This window comes from Choristoneura fumiferana, chromosome 30 (genome assembly GCF_025370935.1).
Source record: "Choristoneura fumiferana chromosome 30, NRCan_CFum_1, whole genome shotgun sequence".
In the NCBI taxonomy this organism is placed as follows: domain Eukaryota; kingdom Metazoa; phylum Arthropoda; class Insecta; order Lepidoptera; family Tortricidae; genus Choristoneura; species Choristoneura fumiferana.
The window spans coordinates 2,800,021-2,824,587 of NC_133501.1; the positions used below are offsets into that span (position 1 = coordinate 2,800,021).

Here is a 24,567-nt window from a genome sequence, read left to right on the forward strand (position 1 = left end):
AAAAGGCTGCCACGAAACTAAATCATGAGCGGTTTTTCTTGTGCGTGTAACAGCAGAATATTTTTTTCCTCTATTATATTTCGATATCTGTTAAATGAAAAAAAAAGATCTGTCAAATTATTTGTTTGGGGAGTGCGGTACAGTGAAGTGAACGTTCGTTTTGCCGCATTTTAATTGTTTTATTCGTGTTTTATTTCGAGGATTTTGTGCTGAAGTAGCGTAGAATATGGCGGTAAGTTAATCTATAGTTAAATTTTGATGCCAGTGTGTGGAACGTGGTATTACACAATTTTATTTAACAAAAACATTACTGATTTATAGGTTATGTATTACAAAGTGTAAATTATGCCAAAATAACATATTTTCTCTCTAAATTAGCGTTTGTTATGAAAATTCGTCCATTTTCAGTCTCTAGCAGCAGCGCAAGTGCAGGAAGTGCGCTCAATTACGCGCATAGAGCGCATCGGAGCTCACTCGCATATTAGAGGATTGGGTCTCGATGATTCCCTGGAGCCCCGAGCCGTGTCCCAGGGGATGGTGGGGCAGAAAATGGCCAGAAAGGCAGCCGGCATCGTGTTACAGATGATTCGAGAAGGTATCACACTAATAGCCGTTGCTATGACAACGTGTTTGGAGTTATAATGTTATGGGTTTTTGGAATGTGAGCGATAATAGATGTGTTTTGGGTTTCGGCAGGTTTCCGTTTAAAATAATGGGGCACTTAGTAGCTGACCAGCTTCTAACTAGGAAAAATCAGAGGATGTATTGCCTAAAGCCCAGTGTTTAGACTTGGAAAAAAAATCGTGCAAGTTGCATTACATTGCGAGGCTGTAAAGTTTACGAGTATGAAGTGATTGATTGATTGACTGCGCCACAATGTAATGCAACTTGCATAATTTTGTTGAAAGTCTAAACGGTGCTTTATGTTTCTAACGCTCACAATCGCAATCAAATGACAGTTTTTGTATGCGAAATCTGTCATTTGATTGCGATCGCAAACATCAGAAACGTTAGGCAATACGGCCTCAAGACTGGTGACTTTCTGGTTTAAAATTATGGTTAAATCAGACTTACGGCTGTATAGGCATAGTTCCTTTTGTCTTCCTCTGAAAGGTTGAATAAAAAAACTATTAAATTTTACAATAGGAAACAATGTGAAAAACTTCAGTAAATGACCTGAGGCCGTGTTGCCTAACGTTTCTGACACTTGCGATCGCAATCAAATGACAGTTTGTGTATGCAAAATCTGTCATTTGATTGCGATGGCAGGCGTCAGAAACGTTAGGCAATACGGCCTCTGTTGTACATATGTAGTAGTGCACAGAATTGATATGGAGCTTGTCTTTTTTCGAATTTGGAACGTTAATTTCTATAGACAGACATGTTACTACTACATATAAGATGTCATTTACTTAAGTTTATCACCTATAGGTACTATGAAATTAATCATTGTTTCATGTTCATATTGTATATAAAAGAACTAGAGGAAAGCAATACAAGGGTTTTGAAAAGATGGGAGGGGTAGAGGAGGATGGCAGTGACTGTGGATTGGTGTCAATAAACTATTTTGTATTTGATCAGAGAATAAAAGCTGTTTTTATTTTTATTTAGCATGTCAAAATTAACAAAACAATGGGTTAAATTGCGCTATGCTATAATTATCTTTCTTTTTTAATTTGACTACAGTTGTAACATTATGACTTCAGGTAAAATAGCTGGCCGCGCTGTGTTGCTGGCCGGGCAGCCAGGCACTGGCAAGACAGCCATCGCTATGGGGCTCGCGCAGGCTCTTGGCCCAGACACACCATTCACTAGCATGGCGGGTGAGAACACTATAACTTTATTACAGAGGCTCTTGACATTGTTTGCATAATATATCCATCATTATGCTGCAGGAATCATGTTTTTTTTCTAATTAGAACTATTATTTAGTATCTGAATGAATATTCATTTTAATTTCGGGTTTGTTTGACTACTATTACAGTTTTAAAAATAGACTAGACAAACACTTAAAAAAGAAACACTAAAAACACAAGTGCAGTGATGTACTCAAATACTTAGAACTCAAATAAATTTTCTGTTATGGTAGAAACTGAATCAAACTGAAATTCGGTCACAGTTGCAATACTAGTTTTGGTCGGACACTAATATTAGTAGTTTTCTTTTAGGATCGGAGATCTACTCCCTTGAAATGAGCAAGACTGAAGCCCTGACGCAGGCCATCAGGAAGTCTATTGGGATCAGAATCAAGTAAGTACCTACACATTACTCAGGTGCTTGAATCTCCTGTTTTATAATTTTCTCTGTATCAAGCTTACCATGTTTTATTTGTATTATGAGTAAAAAGTAAAATGTCTAAAACGCATGATGGTCAAAAAGCAAAATGTCTCTAAAGCCGGTTGCCCCAAAAGCACAATGTCTAAAAGGTTTATGAAAATAATTGCTTTGTGCGCTTCGCCCGCCGCTGCCGCGGCACGCTCGCTCGGCTCGCGCGCGGTAGGGTCACAGTTTTTCCTGACTACTCTACTTCTTGTCTAAGTAGGCATAATAGCTAGAATAGGTAACAATAGAGAAGTGTACCTTTTGTTTCAATTTTAGAAAAAATATGCTATTTCCTGCTTAGAATCAAGAGCACAATCGATTCGGCCCAAACAAAAACGGCGTCACAAAACTGAATCATAAAGTTTTTATGAAAAAAATTAAATACATTTTGAAAGAAACCATACTTACATTTTTTTTAAATACTTCATTATATTAAGGCTTGCTTTATTGAGGGTTAACCTATTATCCTCAGGGAAGAGTCAGAGATTATCGAAGGTGAAGTGGTTGAGGTGGTGGTGGACCGGTCCGCGGGGGGCGGGGGCGCGGGCGCGGCGCGCGTCGGCCGCCTCACTCTCAAGACCACTGACATGGAGACTAACTACGACATGGGCGCCAAAATGGTGGACTCCATGCTCAAGGAGAAGGTTAGTACGAGGACGAAAAGTTTTACGCCGAAAATATTCTCAGGCGGCACAAAATGTGGCCCACTCTACATACAAAATAAGCTACTACTGCATACATTTGAGGGCCAGATTTTTTGTCGCTCAGTATATTGTTTCCAAATTTTAATAATTGGAAGTGTCTTTACTCAGGCCCCGCCCTTAGATACACTACTACAAAATTTGTATATAGGTACTGGCTATTTTTATAAGCTTTTATGATCAAATTTCTATTCCCTTAGGGGCCATCCATAAAGTACGTCACACCTATTTTGACCAATTTTATACCCCCAAAAATTGCAGTTATTTTGTTCCTCTGTCACAAACCGCTTGACCACCCCCCCACCCTCCTAAATATGTGACGTACTTTATGGATAACCCCTATATTAAAAAAAAAACGTTATCAGCACAAAGCTTTATTGAAGAAACACTATTATAATTATGGAATGAATGTTTTTAAAATTAATCATACTTTTATATTACCTATGAGGGATTAATTTAAAAACAAACTTTTTTTTAACGATTTCAATTGATTTTGTACCATATCTTATGGTAAGGACGGTATTGTCTACATCATTTTCTGGTCCTGCGCAGGTGCAAGCCGGCGACGTGATCACGATCGATAAGGCGACCGGCAAGATCAACAAGCTCGGCCGCAGCTTTGCCCGCGCGCGCGACTACGACGCCACCGGTATGATTAAACTGATGCGGTTTAGATGTATATGGCGTAGATATATGTGGCGTAGGTGTACGTGGCGTAGATATATAAAGCTTGGAAAACTACCCACGACTACGAACTACGACGCCATGGGTATGGCCAAATTGATGTGGCGTAGGCAGACATATGGAGTAGATACGCGGCGGAGATCTGTGGCGTAGATATGTAGCATAAATGTGTAGCAAAGATATGTGGCGTAAATATGTGGCATAAATATTTGGCATGGGTATGAGGCGTAGTTTGTGGCGGAGATATGTTGCGTAGATATGGCGGAGATATGTTTCATAGATACATATGGCGTCAATATGTGAAGTAGTCAGTCAGTTTGAGCAAACGGGCGAAGCCTCTACCACTAACATCTATAATATAAAAGTGAACCGCCAGAACGGGACAAAAAAACGAGACAGAGCAGGATGGCGCTCTACAACACCATTTTGACACGTCTCTCCCAAACAACGCCTTATTTCTCTGGAATTTTAAAGCAATGCGATTCTTTGACCTTAGGAATCGCGATAAACTTGAGAAAATATGATATTGGATGTGTACATTTTGAATATTAAGCAAAATAAAATCACAAGTTCGAATTTCGAGCCAAAAACGAGCGATCTATTATCTATGCCAGTGTTGCCATTCAGGGAAAAAGAAATCTATTCATTATCCTGCATTGCAGTCTTTAAAGCTCTACCCATTCATTGCCACGCGCCAGATTACGCTGGGCTTAGAGTCATGAAATTTGGTATGTACATAGCTGGATGTCTGAAATAACACATAGGCTACTTTTATTCCAATATTCCCACGGGATAGTTGTTTTTAACACAACACCTCGATGAAGATTACGATATAAATTTTGGAATTTACCAGATCGAATAGTACGCGTGCGAAGCCGCGGGTAAACTCTAGTTATAATATAAATGCTATTTGCAATTTGTAAGTCTGTTTGTTTATTTGTTGCTTTATCACGTCTAAACCGCTTAACCGATTTAGATGAATACACAGTTACAGTATACAGATAGTTTGCGTTCTAGGGAGGACATAGGAGAGTTTTATCCCGGAGAATTGCATAGTTCCCGCGGGATAGTGTTATGGCTAGTAATGCATAAGCAGCTCTTGACAATGAGGGCTATCGCGAATGAATTCGCCGCTAGAGGCGCTAGTGTAGCGTGAGGTCTCCGAAATGTCAAATCTCATAGTTTTTGGGTGAGCTACGCGGGTTTATTTATAATTAGATTTTTTTTGTGAATATTTTGCATTACCTGAAATTAATTATGGCAATTATGCGTTACGGGGCAATGAATGCTGTGTTTTGAGACAGTTTTGTCTTTCGGAAACTTTTGTCCTCCCTTTTTTTCCGAACAAAACGGGACTAAGCAACACTGTGGTGGCTGGATATTTTTATGGTACGGTTTTAAGGTGTTTTAAATATGATTTTAATCTAAACTTTGTTTTAACGCCCGTAATAACAGACTCTGAAAGCCACACTTAAAAACCTCACGCAACAGTGCGCCATCTAGTGAGACAAAAAACGATAGCCCTCATTCGCCTCTGGTCCATTCTGTTACCATTCCCGATGTCCCTCAGGCCAGCAGGCGCGCTTCGTGCAGTGCCCGGAGGGCGAGTTACAGAAACGCAAGGAAGTCGTCCACACCGTGACGCTGCACGAAGTGGACGTCATCAATTCACGCACGCACGGGTTCCTCGCACTGTTCTCAGGTTGGTAAACATCATAATTAACCTCTAGACCCCCAGAGTCATCCAGTCGTGACAGCCAATGGAATGCCTCACACGCCACAGTCGTCTACATGACCAACATTTGATAAAATGAATCCTTCTGTAATGGAATTAAAAATCAAGTTGATTTGTCGCTGGGTTTTCTGTGGCGTACAGAGCACGTCACTTCGTTTGTTTTGTGGCGGTGAAGAGGTTAATTAAATATGATTTTGTGAAAAATATAAAATTAAGCTTTTAGCGGATTAGTTTTAAGGAACTAGTTTTATTTTATTATTTAATTTATTCTTTGTTTTTTTATATCAATACCAATTTACCATTTCCAATATTTTATTCTGAAAATATAGACATACGAAGAGAAAAAATAATAGGAAAATAAAAGTGAGGGTGACGTCACATGCAAATACGTTTTTCTGTCTATACTTGAATTTCAAACCTCTAGAACTCTGTTATTATATCAAGCTTTAATTGTAAAATAAATAAAAAATAGTCAAATAAATTAAAGTCTTCATCTAAGACCAAGGTAATCAGGTTCAACAGCCACAAACAAAAAAGTTTCTATATATTTTTACCCGACTGCAAGGAGTGGTGTTTTTCGCGCGTATCTTGTATGTAATATTCTTTATTTTAATAATTTTTATTGTATGCAAATCTAAAAATCAAGCAAATCAATCGAAATAAATCAATAAAACTAAAAAAATATAATTATGTAGCAATGCATGAAAAATAAAAGGTACCTAGTAAGTGAACAGTTGTTTCCGCTGTTGCTATTTCATTTCCTCGCCATCGAAGTGAAAAAGCAGTGTTAAACTCTAGCATTAAACCCATTTTCCCCTCGACGTGTCTATCCACCCTCGCCATACCGGCTCGGGTGGCTATATAAACGTCTTGGGTAAAATGGCTCGTTCTATGCTCTTGTTGTACATTCTACTATTTCATGTTTCAAAAAAGTTGTTGATTTCAGGTGATACCGGTGAGATAAAGTCTGAGGTCCGCGAACAGATCAACAGTAAGGTGGCGGAGTGGCGCGAGGAGGGCAAGGCCGAGATGATACCCGGCGTGCTCTTCATTGACGAGGTGACGCGCTTCTTCTATACTATAGTAACGCTTTGGCTATTATTCGCCTGGCTACTTACAATAAGTTTTCAAATAGTTCCCTGATTATCATATAATTTGTTGTATTATTTTTTTTTTTTTTATACGACTGGATGGCAAACGAGCAAGTGGGTCTCCTGATGGTAAGAGATCACCACCGCCCATAAACATCTGCAAACCAGGGGAATTGCAGATGCGTTGCCAACCTAGAGGCCTAAGATGGGATACCTCAAGTGCCAGTAATTTCACCGGCTGTCTTACTCTCCACGCCGAAACACAACAGTGCAAGCACTGCTGTTTCACGGCAGGATTAGCGAGCAAGTTCTTTTGTTTATTCTATACAGAATCAACATTATATCTTACGCTGCTTTGGTTTTTACTGTTATGCTGTGAAATTTATTGAAATAAATAAATAAACGATATTTAAAAATCAAGACTGTGTGTGTGTATATGAATTGATGGTAATGGGTTATGTGGGTAATTGGGTATTGATTATGGGGAGGCTGAAAAACAGCGTCCGTGTGCCAAGACTGTTCTGCAAGGCGCAGGCATCAGCGGGGTCGCTTCCCCTTTTAGTAGTTTGTTAGTTTGTATAAATCTTTTGTATAACTGTTGAATAAATCTGATCTCTAAATCTAAAGGCCGACCAGGAATATAAAAAACCTGACGCGAGGGCAGCACTTCTACGTTTTATATTGCAACATTCTTTACACTTACTATAGGTCATATTAACAATGGTGTTGGTCATGTTATTTTAAGGAATATTTTCTAATCCCTCGGACTTTTTCTATGAAAAATACTTTTATACATTGTGTGTGAATTATTTTCCTTCCAAGGCTATGGATAATCTTCGGCATTTTAACGCACAAAAACACAAAATAACACTCGCGCAAACAACGTTAAACTTTGACAGCAATAGACATGACATTTGAATTTAGTGTTACCAGTGCATGAAATTAGTTCTATTGGTTTCCCGAAATATGGCGAGGTTTTTTATAATTCTGATCAGCCTTTAATGTTTTTTTTTTATATTTCCAGTTGGATATAAATGAACATTTTCTTTTTCCCTCAGGCGCACATGCTGGACATAGAATGCTTCTCGTTCCTGAACCGCGCCCTGGAGTCGGAGACGGCGCCGGTGGTGATAATGGCGACCAACCGCGGCATCACGCGCATCCGCGGCACCACCTACCGCTCCCCGCACGGCATCCCGCTGGACCTGCTGGACCGCGCCATCATAGTGCCCACCACGCCCTACGACCACCACGACCTGAGAGAGATACTGAACATCAGGTGAGACCCCCACACCTGGAGATGCTGGATATCAGGTGAGACTCCGACAGCTTGAGATGCTGGATATCAGGTGAGACTCCGACAGCTTGAGATGCTGTGAGACCCCGACATCTGGAGATGCTGTGAGACCCCTACGCCTGGAGATGCTGTAAGTCCCGATACCTGGATGCTGTGAGACTCCGACATCTGGAGATGCTGTTAGACCCCGACACCTGGAGATGCTGGATTCCAGGTGAGACCCCTACACCTAGAGATGCTGTTAGACCCCGACACCTGGAGATGCTGGATTCCAGGTGAGACCCCTACACATAGAGATGCTGGATGCCAGGTGAGAACCCTACACCTGGAGATGCTGTTAGACTCCGACACCTGGTGATGCTGGATTCCAGGTGAAACCCCTACACCTAGAGATGCTGGATGCCAGGTGAGAACCCTACACCTGGATATGCTGTATACCACTTGATACCCCTACACCTGGAGATGCTGGATACCAGGTGAGAACCCGAACTGAGCATCAGGTAAGATCCCAAGACTTCAAGATTAAGTGAGATCCCGACCGCCTTAAGGAGATACTTGACATCGGATGATACCATTGGGTTGTCAAAATGATCTTGTCATCAGGTGAGACCCCCATGGTTGCTAAGAGATACGTATCATCAGGTGAGACCAACTCCACAACTCAACTTGCTCGTTTGCCATCCAGTCGAATAAATAAAATAAAAAAAAACGAGAATTCCCGAATATTACATCGCAGTTCGCAGTGGGCTTGTTTAGGAATACGACAAAAATGGTACGCCCGCTGAATTTTATCTACAGAAAACTTATAGAAACTCGTGTTTTTAAAGAGTTGTTCGGGGAACGTAACCATGGCAACGAGGTACAGTCAAGTGCAAAAATATGAATAAAAAAAAAAAAAAAATATTCAAACCACTCAAAAATTATGTTACTACGGCCTTATTGCGTTGAAATAAGTGTCTGTGGTACATATTTCTGAAGCGTGGGTAAGTTCATATTTTTACACTCGACTGTACAGGAAAAAGTTCATCGACCCAGCAAACACACACGCAATCACAATTTTTCGCATCAATATTAGTAGTGTTTATTTATTCCCATTGTCCTCAGGTGCGAGGAGGAGGACTGTCAGATGTCGGGCGATGCCCTGACGGTGCTGACGCGGGTCGCCACAGAGACCTCCCTCCGGTACGCCATACAGCTGATCACCACCGCATCGCTCGTCGCCAAGAGGAGGAAGGCCAATGAAGTAAGACCATTCAAAGTCAAAGTCAAAATATCTTTATTCAATTTAGGCTATAACAAGCGCGTATGAATGTCAAAATAAATCTACCACCGATTCGGAAAAACCTCTGTTGAGAAGAATCCAGCAAGAAACTCAACGAGGTATATTTTTTTAAAACAGATTTACAATATTATTAAATGATATGTATACATCACAAGTATTTAACACAACTTTGTTTTTAACACAGTAGGTTCGCTATTTGAAGGGATCGCTAATGCGGATCGGAATTATTTCCAAACATCCCTGTCCATGATATAATCATTAATTTTATAATACGCCTTTGTTATTAATGTCTTCTTGACAATAGATCTGAATTTTGTATCCGTTTCATTTGCAATATTTTTTGGAATTTTATTATAAAAACGTATGCAATTTCTCAGAAACGACTTTTTGGTTTTAGCCAGTCTGTAAGATGGAACTTTAAGCTTCCCTGTGTTTCTAGTAGCCATTGGCTTATCGACGTTAGTGGAAAAATCACATATGTTCTTCCTAACACTCATGATTATTTCAAAATGATTATTATACCGGGTGTGGCCTGTAATACGAGCTAAAAATTAAAACATAGATTGTCCTCATCAATCTGAACAACATTTGTTGAGCGACTTTTAAAAATAATAGTCTTTGAATTTTCCTTTTTTCATACAAATTAAAAATATACATATATCTATTTATTTATGTAGTCTTATGTAGTTAATGGTGTGTAGTATGTATTTATAACGGTCCGAGGGTTGCCGACGGTGCTGGCTGAAAATCAGCGCTGGGGTGTTTTTAACGCTTCAGCATTATGCTGAGCCAGTGTCCGATTCACAACCGCAATGACACATACCTTTGTGTTGTTTTTTGTACCTAATAATACTGTTGTCTTGTGTTGTGAATTAATGTATTTTCTTTCTTTCTTTCTTTCTTTCAAATTAAATACTGCTATCAATGTACGCCATCCTGGAACCCAACTGACGTCGCCTGTCACGCTACAAACATCAAGCATTTCGCTTTACATTGCTTCTTCGAATAAACTAAACTGAAGTGAAAAACTAGTGTAATAAAAATTAAAAAACTAATTATTTTTAAAAGTCACTGAACTAATGTTGTTCAGTTTGTCGAGTGTGATTTATGTTTTAATTATTTCAGGCCACACCCGAAGATATAAAGAAGTTTTAAGGCAATTCCTTCATGGCTCATCTCGCATGCTAATAGTAAACATTGCAACATGTTTTTAACAAAGCGTATCACTGGTGTCCCCTGAGCTACGGGACAGGATGACGTACAGTCACCAGCACCAATATCTGACACAAAAGGCGCGCATAAATATCTGACACGACTTTATTTCTAGGGCCGGTAGGACGTATCAGATGTTTTGCACGCTCCGCTGTGGCAGATATTAATGCAGGTGACTGTACAGTCGCCATCAGATATTTTGGAGCGGCCAAGGTGATCAAAAATATCGATACATGAACTCTAATACCTTAATAATATGGTGCATGTTCCGATATTTTTGACCACCTTGGCCGCTCCGAAATATTTGATGGCGACTGTACACTAAATATTCGAATGACCCAACACTGGTGTGGAACATTTATTTTCATCACACTTGCTCGTAAACAATGTCGTAACATGCAGACTACCTTGGTTGCAACCCCCCAAATAAAACCCTCGACCTTCATGTGCTTGTCATGAAGCCCGTGGTCGGCCGCATGAGTCATTGCCCGTACTAATTTTCTTGTCATGAAGCCCAAGGACGGTCGCATGAGCTTGTTACTGCATGGCGTGCTGCTGCTCCGTGCGCGCGCTGCACACGCACGCCATGCACATGCTGCAGAGCGCTGCCAAGAGCGCAGTCAGCGGTATCAGCAATTTTTAAAAAAATAATAGTTTTTCTTTTACAAATGTATAATTTTACTCGCAAATGTGATGAAAAACATTGTATGTCGCACGGGCGGTACTAGAATTACGAACATCGACTCATTAAAGCCCTCAGTCTTCGACTTCGGGCTTCTAATAGACTCTCGTTCGTAATTCCTTATTTACCGCCCTTAAGACACAATTTACTATTACGTGCCTTCGACAGGTAAGCATGGACGACGTTAAGAAGGTCTACTCCCTGTTCCTTGACGAGCACCGTTCGGAGCAGTTCCTCAAGGAATACCAGGACGAGTTCATGTTCGACGACGGATCCGGGGGTGAGTGGACTTGAATACATTCAGAGATTTTACTACTCCCGTAGAAATTTCCTAATATTATACAGGATGGCTCATTTAGATCGGTCAGTATGGGAAAGTCTGAAACTATAAGACATACGAAGTTCTGTTCTTAGGAACCATGTAATCGATTTTAGTAACAAGAAAAACTGCATTCAAACATTTAAAAAAAACTTGTACTCTACTCGGAAATCGAAGCCGGGCGTTTTTTGAAAAATAAAACTTAGATTATTAAAGAATATGAAAACAATGCATTTTGTTCATTCTAGATATCATACTTCATACTAACATTTATTGCTTTAGAACCTACACTATCGATATCCAAATAAAAATAATGTAAGTTTTTTTTTTCAAAACGACCTGGTTTTATTCCCTTACTGAAAACAGGTTTTTTTTTTAATGCATGTATGTAGCATGTCTTATAGTTTTATTCAGGCTTTCCCATACTGACCGATCTAGATGGGCCATCCTGTATAGTGGATTTCAGTAGCGCTGTATATAACACCCGCCCGCTTGTCCTAGCGGGTGAATTTTGCGAATTATTTCAATCCCGTGGGAATATCATCCAAATCAGCCTAACCGTTTTAGCTTGAAGGAGTAACATATAGTAGGAATTAGTAGGATTATTTGTAAGCGCAGGGCAGGTGGTAGGACCTTGTGCAAGGTCCACCCGGATTGCTACCACCATCTTGCTCGCTAATCCTGCCGTGAAACAGCAGTGCTTGCACTTTTGTGTTTCGGCGTGGAGAGTAAGACAGCCGGTGAAATTACTGGCACCTGAGGTATCCCATCTTAGGCCTCTACGTTGGCAACGCATCTGCAATCCCCCTGGTGTTGCAGGTGTCTATGGGCGGTGGTGATCTCTTATCATCAGGAGACCCACATGTTCGATTGCCACCCCGTTGAATAAAAAAAAAAAAGCGCTCGTGCCGAAAATACCGCGTTCCCAAAATACCAATTTTTAAAAACACTACATTACCTTTTATTACATTCCCATTATACCAAGATGTCCAAAATAGGACCTTCCACCAAAAAAAATACTTCTTTGGGTAATTTTCGATTTTGTAATCTGGTGCAACGAGAATCTGGTAAGCTTTAAATGTGGTAAATCGGCATTTCTATCCAGGGTACAACGGTAGATCTACCGTTGTAACCTGAGTTTATCTCCCCGATTAAAAAAAAAAAATAAAACAAGGTCTCCAGCCAGATATGTCCCCAAATTATTTTATGGATGTGTCCGTTTTGTTACGAAAATTATAAAGAAAAATTCGTAACAAAACGGAAATATCGTCACTACTTTAAAAAAAACTCGTAGCTTAAAATAGATAATTTTTCTGAGTGGACTGTATAGACATTACATCAAGGTTCAATTTTGTTGACATATCATGGACTGAGTCTACCTTCCAAATCTTGTCAAAATCGGAGAGATAAACTCAGGGTACAACGGTAGATAGAAATGCCCAAATAGGTAATGTAGTATTTTGAAGCTGCTCGCTGTGAGGCATGGGCTCGAGGCTAGGGTTACCAGATGAAAAATTTAAAAGTCCGGAGAAAAAGTCTGATTTCCGTCAAAAAATCCAGAGAATTTGTCGCAGTATCAGATCTTTTTCATTATTATTATAAGTATTGATATTATTGTGAAGTCGCGGGTCATGTTCAGTTCACGCGGGTCTTTACCAAAGTTGATGTTTTAGTTAGTCTCTATTATGTACAAAAAGATTTTTTGATTTTGTTACTTTTTAAAAATCTTCTATTTTATATAAAATTCTAAAAATCCCGACATTTATCGAGATTTCCAAAATCCGGCCGTAATCCTGTGCAGTCACAAAATCCGGAGATCTTTGGTCAAATCCTGAGATATGTTGACCCTACTCGAGGCGCGTTGCAGATCACGCTGAGGCGACAGGCCTCATTTTGATCCGCAACGTCCGCCCACGACGCACCCGTCTCCATCAAATGCACGAATGGGACTGAGGCTCCTTTGAGGCAAAAAACTTTCAAAATATGGCTACGCGGCTCAAGTACATTGAGTCATCTAAAGATTAATTTTCCTTTCAGATGGACCACAGCAAGCAATGGAGGTGTCACAATAAGTTTTAGACGTATTACATTAAGATTCGAAGTCAGTTTTGTTCCAAGAGGTTTGGTTTAAGTTACTTTAAGTCTTAGTTAAGGTCATCTATGTAATAAAAAAAATACAACACAATATATTCACTTTTTATTGTACACAACAAAGAGTAAGCGATACAGAAAACGGGTACCTACACGGAGTTTCTTTTCTCAATTGGACAGTTCCATCCATCCCAGCCTATATACGTCCCACTGCTGGGCACAGGCCTCCTCTCAGAACAAGAGGGCTTGGATCATAGTTCCCACGCGGGCCCAGTGCGGATTGGGAACTTCACACGCACCATTGAATTGCTTCGCAGGTTTGTGCAGGTTTCCTCACGATGTTTTCCTTCACCGCAAAGCTCGTGTTAAATATCAAATGTAATTCCGCACATGAATTTCGAGGTGCGAGCCGGGGTTTGAACCCACGACCCTCTGCTTGAGATTGGACAGTTTCTTGGGTAAAAAAATATTATTCTACTAGCTTTAACCCGCGGCGTCGCGCGCATTAGAAATAGCTTAATCTCGTCTTAATTGAAATGTTGTATATTTTGTTTTCGTTCAATTTTTGAAATATACAACGACAACCGTTTACTTACATGATTCTTGTCTTAGAGTTTGGCTTGAAAAAAGGTTACGGGGTTACGGTTACGGTAACAAAATTGGACGTAGTAATGCAAACAGGAACCAACCCACACTACTATACTCCGTTTAATTTAAGATTTGGATTAACAGTCAAATTGTAAGACACGTTTCGCGGTATTTCGAACACAAGTGGACTTAAAATACCTACATATTGGCGGTATTTATTATAGAAGTTAACACAATTAAGTTTCGTTGTTTAATTTAAAAACGTGTACAAATTTTACCGTTAAGTTTCAAATGTTAAAATAAATGGAAATAAGCAACTGATAAATATACATACACATATAGATAAATAAATACATATTAAACTTCCAAGATTCGATCAAACATTCGTATTATTCATAATCTGCCCCGACCAGGGTTCGAATCCCCAAAATAAAAATAAAATATATAAAAAAGTGGGAGCAATCCCTATAATTGCTGCCTCTTGCCCCAGCATCCAGTATCCCCTCGGAATTCCCCTACTGCTCCAGTTTTGAGGAATGAAGTGAAAACACTCATGCGGCGGTACCACGGACTCTCGGAGTCTCGGGTGAGATGTGATCGAGATTTACTCGAAAGTTTGGGGGGAGAGGCCGCAATCAGTATACAAACTCATCTATGGCCGTAATAGAGAATGAGAGAGAGATTTCTTTCCAGGCAGATGGTACACCCGGATCTGAAGTCCGAAAGAAGAGCGTCGCAAGTAGTATTTAATTTATGCATCCGGGTTAGAAAATTTATATCGCGATTGGAGAACATAAACGATACCAGTCGTATGACGTAGCAGTTCTTCTATTCTATGAATAGGTGGCGCTAGAGTCGCAAGAAGGTTTTTTTAGGGTTCTGTACCTAAGTTGGCAAAAACGAAACCCTTATAAAATGACTTTGTCGTCAGTCTGTCAAGACCCTTTTTCTGAGGAACGCGTCAAAATATCATGCTGAAATTAATATCAATTATTCAGGTCTGCTAACTCTTGGAGCAGTGAACGTAACGCAATTAAAAGATACATTTATAATAAAATTGTGCTTTCATAAAAGTTGCCGAAGACTTCAAAACCTATAAGCCCATTTTAATTTAAACTTAAAATTAGATATACTTTCGCATTTATAATATTAACTAAGGATAATATCTTCTAGCTAAAAATTCAATTTAAATTTGAGCGTTAATTTCCTAGCAAAATCTTACACGTAGAGCGTTACGAACTTTCCGAAACCTTTAGAAATTTGCCCCCAATTTCGTTACATCAAAAAATGTGTATATCTAATCAGAAAACTCACTCCATCGAACATCACAAACACCATTAGTACCACTTCGTCAATCAACCCTACTAGAGAATCTCCCCTCGTATCTTTCCATCTCCGTCCCACACGTCACCCGGCATATCACCATCCCTCTCACCCCCGAGGAAACACGAAGTTGTCGGAAAATCGATTTCCTTATTCGGCGTAGTTGCTCAAATCTACTGGTAAAAGCCACATGTTTTTTCAGTGAGACAGTGTTTTGCGTGTACAAGCAACAACAAGATAAAAAATACTAACAAAAGAGTGAATTTTGTCGTGTTTTTGTAGGTAATTGGTGTTATATTGCCTTGATAATTTGGAGTTGGTGCCGCTGCGGTAAGTTAAAGTGATAAATTTGATTTTTGCAATTTTTACACCGACATTCGCTTTTTAAGGGTCCAGTGTCCTACTCGAAAACAAAATAGAGGCCACTTAAGCATTATCGGTATTGTATTGAGTTTTTATCGAAATATATTTAACTAAACAAACGGTATGTGTATTGGGTTGTAGTTATATTGTATTAAACCTGACAATGTCATAAATGCGGATAACTCACGTCTTAAATTCGGCTTAGATTAATTTCATTAGATATAAGTGAGTCTCACGTAGTTCATAATAATTGTTTAGTTGTGATCTCTATTTTCTTTCCTAGTCTAGGTACCATATTTAATAATTTTTGAAATTACTTGCGACACCTAGATACTTATCGGATCAAATTTTATGCATGCAGTCTTAATTAATATTTCGAGTCGATACGATATACTTTCGATCTTAGGAATAGTTATATATTTATACGTGTCTGTCCGTCTGTCATCACCCATTTGCTTTTTGGTAGATTTATGTAGGTCGGTTACCCGAAGGAGGAAATGTGTAACGTGAATATAAATTATAAACATGGAAGCTATTTTCGGAGGTAAATTAGAAAAAAAAAAGGTTTAGCAAAATGATAACGCGTGAAATTTCGAACTTGTTGTAAGAATCTTATTTTTATAATAATAAGTAACATTGGGTAATATTTTTCAAGTTTTTTAAGAAAATATGCAAAAATTTACCAACCTTTTTCCCTAGTTTCCAAAACTACGCCTTATGGGTAATAGAAAATAGTTTGGTTTAAAATTGGGGCGAGCGCGCACACCGAGGGTTCCGTACAATCGAGGCAAAAATACTAAGTACCTATACATATATTAGATAGTAGATATGTAGGAGATATTAAATCTAAAAAACATGTACAAACCGATTTTAATGACACCAAGGAAGCTTTCGATTAAAAAAACGCAACAAAATTGGCCTATCCGTTTGAGCGCTATGGTGTCACACACAAAACGGTCAATCTTATAACAACCCTCTTTTTACATCGGGGGTTGAAAATAGGCCTAAATTTCCGTATCAGACTGGCTGTCCGGGTGAAAATGGCCCGGATATAACCAATCGCCGGCTCTCGCTATATTTACTCGCCGTGGGTGTAGCACGTTGGTTCAAAGGTGATTCTATAAATACCTCAACCTTTACTTTAATCGCTGTCTAAATAAAATTCTTGATGATTTGCTTTGATGACTTTAATTATCATAATTATATAATTAAAAGTCCAAATGTAAAGGTTTGTCAGAATGTATTATTTGTCGTAACTCTTTCTGAAGCCAATAATTGTTCAGTTATAAAACAAACCTAACTTAACCTACAGTTTTCTATAGAATGACCATTTAAAATTTTCAGAAAAAAATACGATTTCAATGGAAAAAAGAAATGAAAAACAATAATTCGGAAAAAAAATCACTTGCGAAAATTATGTGAACTTTGGCGGGCCCGAAAACAACCCACTATTCCCAAGAAAGTCGTCACGAAGGAACGACTGCGAGGCGGGGCTACTACGAAATTCGAAAATCGAACTTCGATCTTGCCGTCTCGCTGACGCTTATGTTATTTAATACGAGAGTAAGAGAGACGGTACGATACCAAATTCGATTTTTGAAAGTCATAGTAGCCCCCTGGCCCTATCACAGGGCCCTATACCTACTACGAAGTGCAAAATTCGAACTTAGTATCTCGCCGTCCCACTGACGTTAATATTATTTAATACGAGAGTGAGTGGGACGGTACGATACGAACTTGAAGTTTCGTAGTAGTCCCCCCTGACGACGACCACGATCACTTAGAAGTACCTATTTAAGTACCTACTTGTTTTGTATTCTTAGATAAACGCGTTTCCAAAAAAAAAACCGATGCATACACGCGTTTTAGTTGGGGATCAGACCCTAGAGAGTTATCAAAACCCTATTAGAGCTTCACCCCTGCGTCTCTACGGAAATTAATCCCTTGAGGGGTCGAACACCTCGCTGCGGAAGCTAAGTCAATGTTTGGGTTGTATTTTGAGATAAATAGGGAGCAGAGATGTGATACAATGACGTATTAGTCAAAATAGGATATAGGAAAAATAAAGGGATAATTTAAATAATTATTTCCTGAACTAAAAACAATAGTTATTTGTTTCACAAGGGAGCAAAATGGTGTATTTACGGCGAGGGCGTAAATTGAATCCAGAATGTAGCGAAGGATTCTACAATATAATCCTAAGCGTAGCGAGGGATTCTAAAGTAGAATCCTGAGCGTAATGAGGGATTCAAGTGTTAACGCCCAAGATGAAAATAATTTTGCTCCCGAGTGGCTCATACAACTTTTCACACCGAGCATTAAGTAACTTGAAAAAAAAACTAAATATTATTAAAGAATAACCGGCATAGAAAATGGCGTGGCTTTACAATTATCAACTTCAAAAAATGGCATTTGCAATAAAACACTTAGAAAAGCCTGGTTGTAAGTAGGTTAGTTTTAGTTTAATTTTAATTTTTGTATATAGTTCTTTTTTTTATTTAAATCTTTTTAAGTTATTGTTAGAAAGTTATGTTTAATAAAGAAAATATATGAATATTATTTTACCCTGCTAACACTAAATGAGCCAATTGCAAGCAAGACCGTAACGTCAAAAAACCTCACGATACTAACGCCATCTAGCGATATTTATCTTTTAGCCCTCGTTAGCTTCAGTACTTACTGGACACTGGTTGAGTTTGAAACGTGTAGTGGCGTGGTGCCGATAGTTGGGTTTGTGTGATTTGTATGTGTTCTTACAATGTGCAGGTGGAGGAGAATCGTTAATTTCTCTTTAGTTTTTTAAAATTGTAAGTAGATATACTGAGCGGCAAATCGTGTATCGTGTTCAGATATTTTTTATAAAATTTTTGCTCACAATTTTATGAACACGACTGTACAGGTCTACGTAGTACTTAATCGGTAGTTTTGTATGTAGGTGGAACCTAGGCCAAATTTTGTGACGCTGAGTATAGTTAGTAGAATACTCGTAGTATACAGTATTCCTTAAACAACGCAAAAGCGATGTGTTATTAACAGGTTTGTAGCCCCATTACCTCCGCAATTATAGTGCCAAAGGGTTCTATAGTGCACGCACTCTTTCTAGGGCTTGCCCTCTTCAGCAGTCAATGGGGCACAGCGTACGTGCGTAAAGCGTAAACACAGGCACTAGAGTAAAGAAACGTAACAGAGAATAAGGTTCGTACAGGAATGGTTAAAAAGTAAAGTAAATTTTTGAAATATAGGTAGAGTCATTCACGATGACGCGCGCCGTGGTTCTTATTACAATGTCATTAATGGCTAATTTTGTCAAAATCACGCGTCTTCGTGGATGGCACTAGGTATACCTACGAGTACTTACAAGAATTATGAAACAACTAGACTATTATATATAATGTATAAAATACCTAGATAGTGCGCTGGCCCTATAGTCCTTGGCGCTCGCCCCCCCCCTTATTAGGTTAAAAGAATATAGGTAGTTCTTAGAGCTGCCGCAGACTAACTGAGTTCTTTAATGATGTCAGTAAGTAGAAACCTAAGTATGTAAAATAATTAGGTATTAAGCTACTATATATGTTTATCCTTTTTATTTTGTCTAGGTATTTTGTATTTAAATTGAATCAGCCACTATTAAGTGGAAGTATATCATTAATAATAATAGTAAATAAGAATTTATATCAGATAATTGTAACCATAGATTTATGTAAAACAATTTATAAAATAAAATGCTTAATTGGCCCTCTAATATTGCTGTGTCCTAACAGGGCGTCACATGTATACCTGCCTATTTATAATTCCATCTATGTTTGTAATGTGATATGCAATAAATGAATGAAATGGAATGAAATGAACAATTTCAAGTTAGCAAAGTAAATTGCACTGTATACCAGGGATGTTACGGAGCTCCGTTTCCGTTAAGTTGGAACTTCCGTTTGACATAACACATCCGTTTCGGTTCCGGTTCCGTTACTTTTGAAACGGAAGTTATATCGGATGTCAATGCTTAGCGCGCCGGGGGGACATGAGCGGCGTACATCAAAAACACCGGTTTTATAGCAGTCATTCGCTCATCGCCCCGCTTGCCACGTGCTGCACCAACATCTCATCCACCTCACTCAGGCTCCGATTCTCGTTCCGGTTCCGTTTTGGTTCAGATTCCGTTTCTGGTTCCGCTTTCGGTTCCGATAAAATTACACCGTTACATACCTGCTGTATACCAATACAGTAGTAATTTAGGTGGATAAATATGCGGCCAATCATTACGTTACATGGTCTATTACAATTTAAAGATCTGTTTAAAAAAAATATATACCTCGTTGAGTTTCTTGCCGGATTCTTCTCAGCAGAGGTTTTTCCGAACCGGTGGTAGATTTTTTTTGACATTCATAAGTGCTTGTTATAGCCTAAATTGAATAAAGATATTTTGACTTTGACTTTGATAGTTGGCCAACTTTTATTATAAGTCGCGGGCCCTTAGTCTCTGTTCCATTTCTTTACTAGCGTGAGCCTTTCAGGGTTCTAATGACTGGGGCGGTATGACGCGACCGTTTTCTAAACATTATGCAAAGATTGTTCTTTTATCTGCGAGGAGGGTGGGTAAAGTTACCGAGTAAAAGGGGTAAAGGTTGATAAAAGGCAACGTGCGGGTTTTAGTTAGTGACAGCCCTGCAGTGTGTACAGCAGAGTTGTACAGATGTGGTGTCCATAACTACTTAATTGTTTTTCCATCGCATTTTGTCAGATAAGTTCGTATTTATTAAATATTCGGATTCGCGCTGTCATCGTTCATCCACCATTACTACTCATATTTCATCGAATCAGCAAGGCTACTACGAAACTCGTAACTCGAAGTTCGTGTCGTGCAGTCCCTCTCGCTCTCGTGTCAAACAGTGTAAGTGTCAGAGGGACCGCACGACACGAACTTCGAGTTTCGTGTTTCGGAGTAGCCCAGCTGGCGTTACTTTGCGGAGGTCCATATCAATGAACTAAAAGAATTTCCTTGCTCACCCGCGACCTTACGATAACTAAGCTTATGCAAAATATGGTAAAATAATTATGTTAAATGGCATATTACCTAACTAATTTTATTGCACATTATTTCCGACTTCCGACGAAACAAGAATCCGGCGAAACAAGAACCCGGTGAAATAGGAATCCAGGGAATCGAGAATATTTCGTATTTATCTCAATAAATCATTTATTTAAATAATTTTTAGGGTTCCGTACCCAAAGGGCTAAAACGGGACCCTATTACTAAGAATCCGCTGTCCGTCCGTCCGTCTGTCCTGAACCGTTTTAGCTATTAGACAGTTGAAATTTTCACAGATTATGTATTTCTGTTGCCGCTATGTTGCAACATATACTAAAAACAGAATAAAATAAATATTTAAGGGGGTCTCCCATTCAAAAAACGTGTTTTTTTTCTAATGTCATCTAAAGAATGTTTAATGTTGTTTAGATAATGGTACGGAGCCCTTCGTGCGCGAGTCTGACGCCAAAATCGCCAAAATCCGGAGCCAAAATGGCAAAAACGGAACCCTTATAGTTTCGCCATGTCTGTCTGTCTGTCAACGTATGTTTGTTTGCAGCTAGCTGTCGGCATGCCTGGCGGGGCGTGAGATGGACGGCATTCAGATGGAGCCCATCGGAAAGTACAAATCCGACCGCAACGGATCGGCCAAGGGTGAGTGTTGACATTCACTATGCTGACTGACTAACCCCCTTATTCATAAACGACAATCAAACCTATTTTAGTTAAAATGCCGCTAAAATTCGTTTGTCCTTATCTGTCACTTTGACATTTGTATTTGTTAGAAAGGGACAAAGCATTTGTTAGTTAACATAGGCTTGTTAAGTTTTATGAATAAGGGGGTTACATGTAGGTAGAGCCGCAGCCCGCGAGAGCCATAGCTTCGTTATGTTATAAAAGCTGAAAATGATATTGACCTGGATAACTCACGTCTTAAATCGAGTTTTGCTCTACATGTTCCGGGCTAATCCGTAGCCCTTCCTCTTAAGAGTAACGCGACTTGGCTCTGCTCGCGCGACTACCCGACGAGATTGACACCGGCGCACAACTACCCGCGTTTTCATCGTCATTTTTTGCTCCAAAGAGGAAGGGCTACGGATTAGCTCGAAACATGTCGAGCTAAACTCGATTTAAGTCGTGAGTTATCCGCGACAATATAATTTAATATGAGTCTCGCGGTAGTCATGTTCAAAGTTCGGAAAATTAGGTGAGTAAGTAGTAAGTAGGGACGACGACTATCGTGCGAGAGAAGCGAGAGCGCCGGGCGAAAGACGACCAGATGGCCTAGTGGTTAGAGAACCTGACGAAGCTTGAGGTCCCGGGTTCGATTCCCGTGTCGGGGCAGATATTTGTAAGAAAAATACGTATGTTTGTTCTTGGGTCTTGCTTGGGTGTTTAATATGTATTTAAGTATGTATCTATCTATATAATTTTAGCTTACTTTGGGACTAGGTCAATTGGTGTAAATTTTCCCGTGATATTTATTATTTGTTTATATTCCTAATTTAACTCCTACCAGTGCTGATTATTTAATATGTTATGTAAGACAGTTCACAAACTTGTGTATTCAATCAAAAATATCTGAACAAGCCGCGTCGAGTCTTGTTCATATATTATTGATACAATTTTTGCTCACAAGTTTATAAACTCGACTGGTACGGGGAACAAGAAAAAATCCTTTTTTGAGAAGAATCTGGCAAGAAATTCAAGAAGGTTTTGTGCCAGTAAAAAGGGTTACATTATTGTACGACTTAGGACACCACACCGATGCTCATTTGCTCAACTCGGACGTGGCGGTTACGTTTACGTTAACGTTTTGACGCCACCACAGATCACACATCGTCACTACTTTTAAAAAAGCTCGGACCTCAAAATCGATAATTTTCTTCACTTCATGACTTTTATGATCATGACATAATTCAAAAGCAATATTTCAAGTTTAAATTTTGTTGACATAATGCTCAGGCATAATGATTTGGGATGCCAGATCTTATCAAAATATAGCTTCTGTACTCTATGCAAGTTACTCAAAAAACCAGCAAAAAACTTAACACGTTCACTACGGCAAAGAATTTCAATTACTTTACTTGGGTACGACATGGGGTCTTTTAGATCCGATGCATAACTATATTCTAGTGCGTTAACGGGTCAAGGAGACCCGTTGGGTATGCTCTTGTTTAATTGTGAATATCTACGTAGTTATGATCATTCATACATATATATTTAAAACAACATATTCTTACATAGTCAACCTAGTCTATCTTCAAATCGCAGGTAGATTCACTGTGTGATTTGATGGCAAAACAGAGAACAATCTGTCGGATCTTTTAGACCCCATGTCCGCACTGACTGTTTACAATATCAATATTTTTTTAGTGTTGGGGGTAGAAATAAAATGTCGATATCGATAGTAAGTAGTTTTAATTAAAAAGACTTTCTGGGATACAAAATAATAGCATGTACAATTAGCACTTAATGTTTTTAGTTATGTCATGTATGATATGTTATTTATGACGAAATGTTTTTTACACGCTTCGCACATTGTTTTCACTTTTTTGACTTTTTTCCCGGCATCTTTGCTATTTACTATTTCGCATAATTTATCGCAACATCCCGAACAATTTCGGTTTTTTATGCCCATTGTAGTGTAAATATTATTTGTAGCAATATTTTGCTTACGAATTATTATTTTTTCCTGGCAGGTTCTTTCACTCATAAACAACATTTTCCTCGGCCGCTTCATGGTCGATAATTTTATTCACGTTATCTCGCACTGCAATTGTCATCCACCTACTTAGACTGCACTAGCTGAACTAGGCTTTAATCTAGTCCGGCTATCGGGTCACCGGGCATCGGGTCTTTAAGACCCGATAAACGCACTAGATGAAAATACTTTCGCACTGGTCGTCATGGGGTCGAAAATATCCGATGAGTGTTTTTTGCGTAAATTGCCTATATTTGAAGAAACATTGACAAGACACTAGCTGTCCCTTTTTTACTTATTCAAAATACAGAGATATCTATCCCGCACCAGCGTTCAGAACAGTAATTTCATCCCCGCACCGGAGGAAAGTTCTACATCGGATATATTCGACCCGATGCCGTAGTGAACGTGTTAACATGACTTAGTTATGTCTAAAATTGACAGTTTTCTATAAACTGTCTAAATCATTGATTGATTAGTGATAAATGATAAACAATTCACCACTTAGGGAAATAATAATAAACACAATAATATTAACGATTGTTAAAGTTTAGTGGCCAATTATTCTATAAGGTCGCAAAGGGCTTTACATGTATTTTTCGCTACCAGCTTTCGGCTTGCTGGAACTTGGCTGAAAACTTTTAAAAACTATATTATAACTGCGATGTTTCTTTTCCCAGCAGCTGCGTGGCGCAACATGGTGGATCAGGATCTGGACGATGTGGCGTTCCTTGCCGGTATGACCTGATACCTTATACTTGAGGGGTACTAGGGGGGGCACAGAGCCGCGGTGGCCTAGTGGTTTGACGTATGGCCTCTCAAGCCGGATTGTCAAGAATCAATCTTACAAGTACATTAGCATCATGTGTACCTCGAAAGAGAATTTACTAACTCATTTATCCGCACACACGCTTGTTATGAACATAAAAACATATCATCATCATCATCCCAGCCTATATACGTCCCACTGCTGGGCACAGGCCTCCTCTCAGAACAAGCGGGCTTGGGCCGTAGTTCCCACGCGGGCCCAGTGCGGATTGGGAACTTCACACGCACCATTGATTTGCTTCGCACGTTTGTGCAGGTTTCCTCACGATGTTTTCCTTCACCGCAAAGCTCGTGGTAAATTTCAAATGTTATTCCGCAC

At 39.2% G+C, this 24,567-nt stretch overlaps 2 protein-coding genes across 2 annotated transcripts in view; both read left to right on the plus strand.

Moving 5' to 3' along the window:
* Positions 1-139: 139 nt before the first annotated feature.
* On the plus strand, positions 140-13,510 carry rept (RuvB-like helicase 2 rept). The gene is made up of 12 exons (XM_074110153.1): positions 140-232; positions 409-595; positions 1,707-1,823; positions 2,169-2,250; positions 2,795-2,966; positions 3,576-3,672; positions 5,278-5,409; positions 6,389-6,501; positions 7,592-7,812; positions 8,935-9,073; positions 11,175-11,286; positions 13,363-13,510. The coding sequence occupies exons 1-12, from the start codon at positions 227-229 to the stop codon at positions 13,395-13,397; spliced, it is 1,413 nt and encodes a 470-aa protein (XP_073966254.1). The 5' UTR covers positions 140-226; the 3' UTR covers positions 13,398-13,510.
* Positions 13,511-15,502: 1,992 nt separating this feature from the next.
* Positions 15,503-24,567, plus strand: part of LOC141444556 (leucyl-cystinyl aminopeptidase) — a 33,335-nt gene continuing 24,270 nt past the window's right edge. The window contains 3 exon segments of the mRNA XM_074110118.1: positions 15,503-15,657; positions 21,276-21,370; positions 24,101-24,157. Coding sequence (XP_073966219.1) covers positions 21,307-21,370; positions 24,101-24,157 — 121 coding nt within the window. The 5' untranslated portion in view covers positions 15,503-15,657; positions 21,276-21,306.

Bases quoted from the DNA above. Each gene is read 5' to 3' on its own strand.
- rept (XM_074110153.1), top strand. The intron at 596-1,706 runs GTATCACACTAA...TTATGACTTCAG, and splicing joins GTTACAGATGATTCGAGAAG to GTAAAATAGCTGGCCGCGCT. The intron at 2,967-3,575 runs GTTAGTACGAGG...GGTCCTGCGCAG, and splicing joins ACTCCATGCTCAAGGAGAAG to GTGCAAGCCGGCGACGTGAT.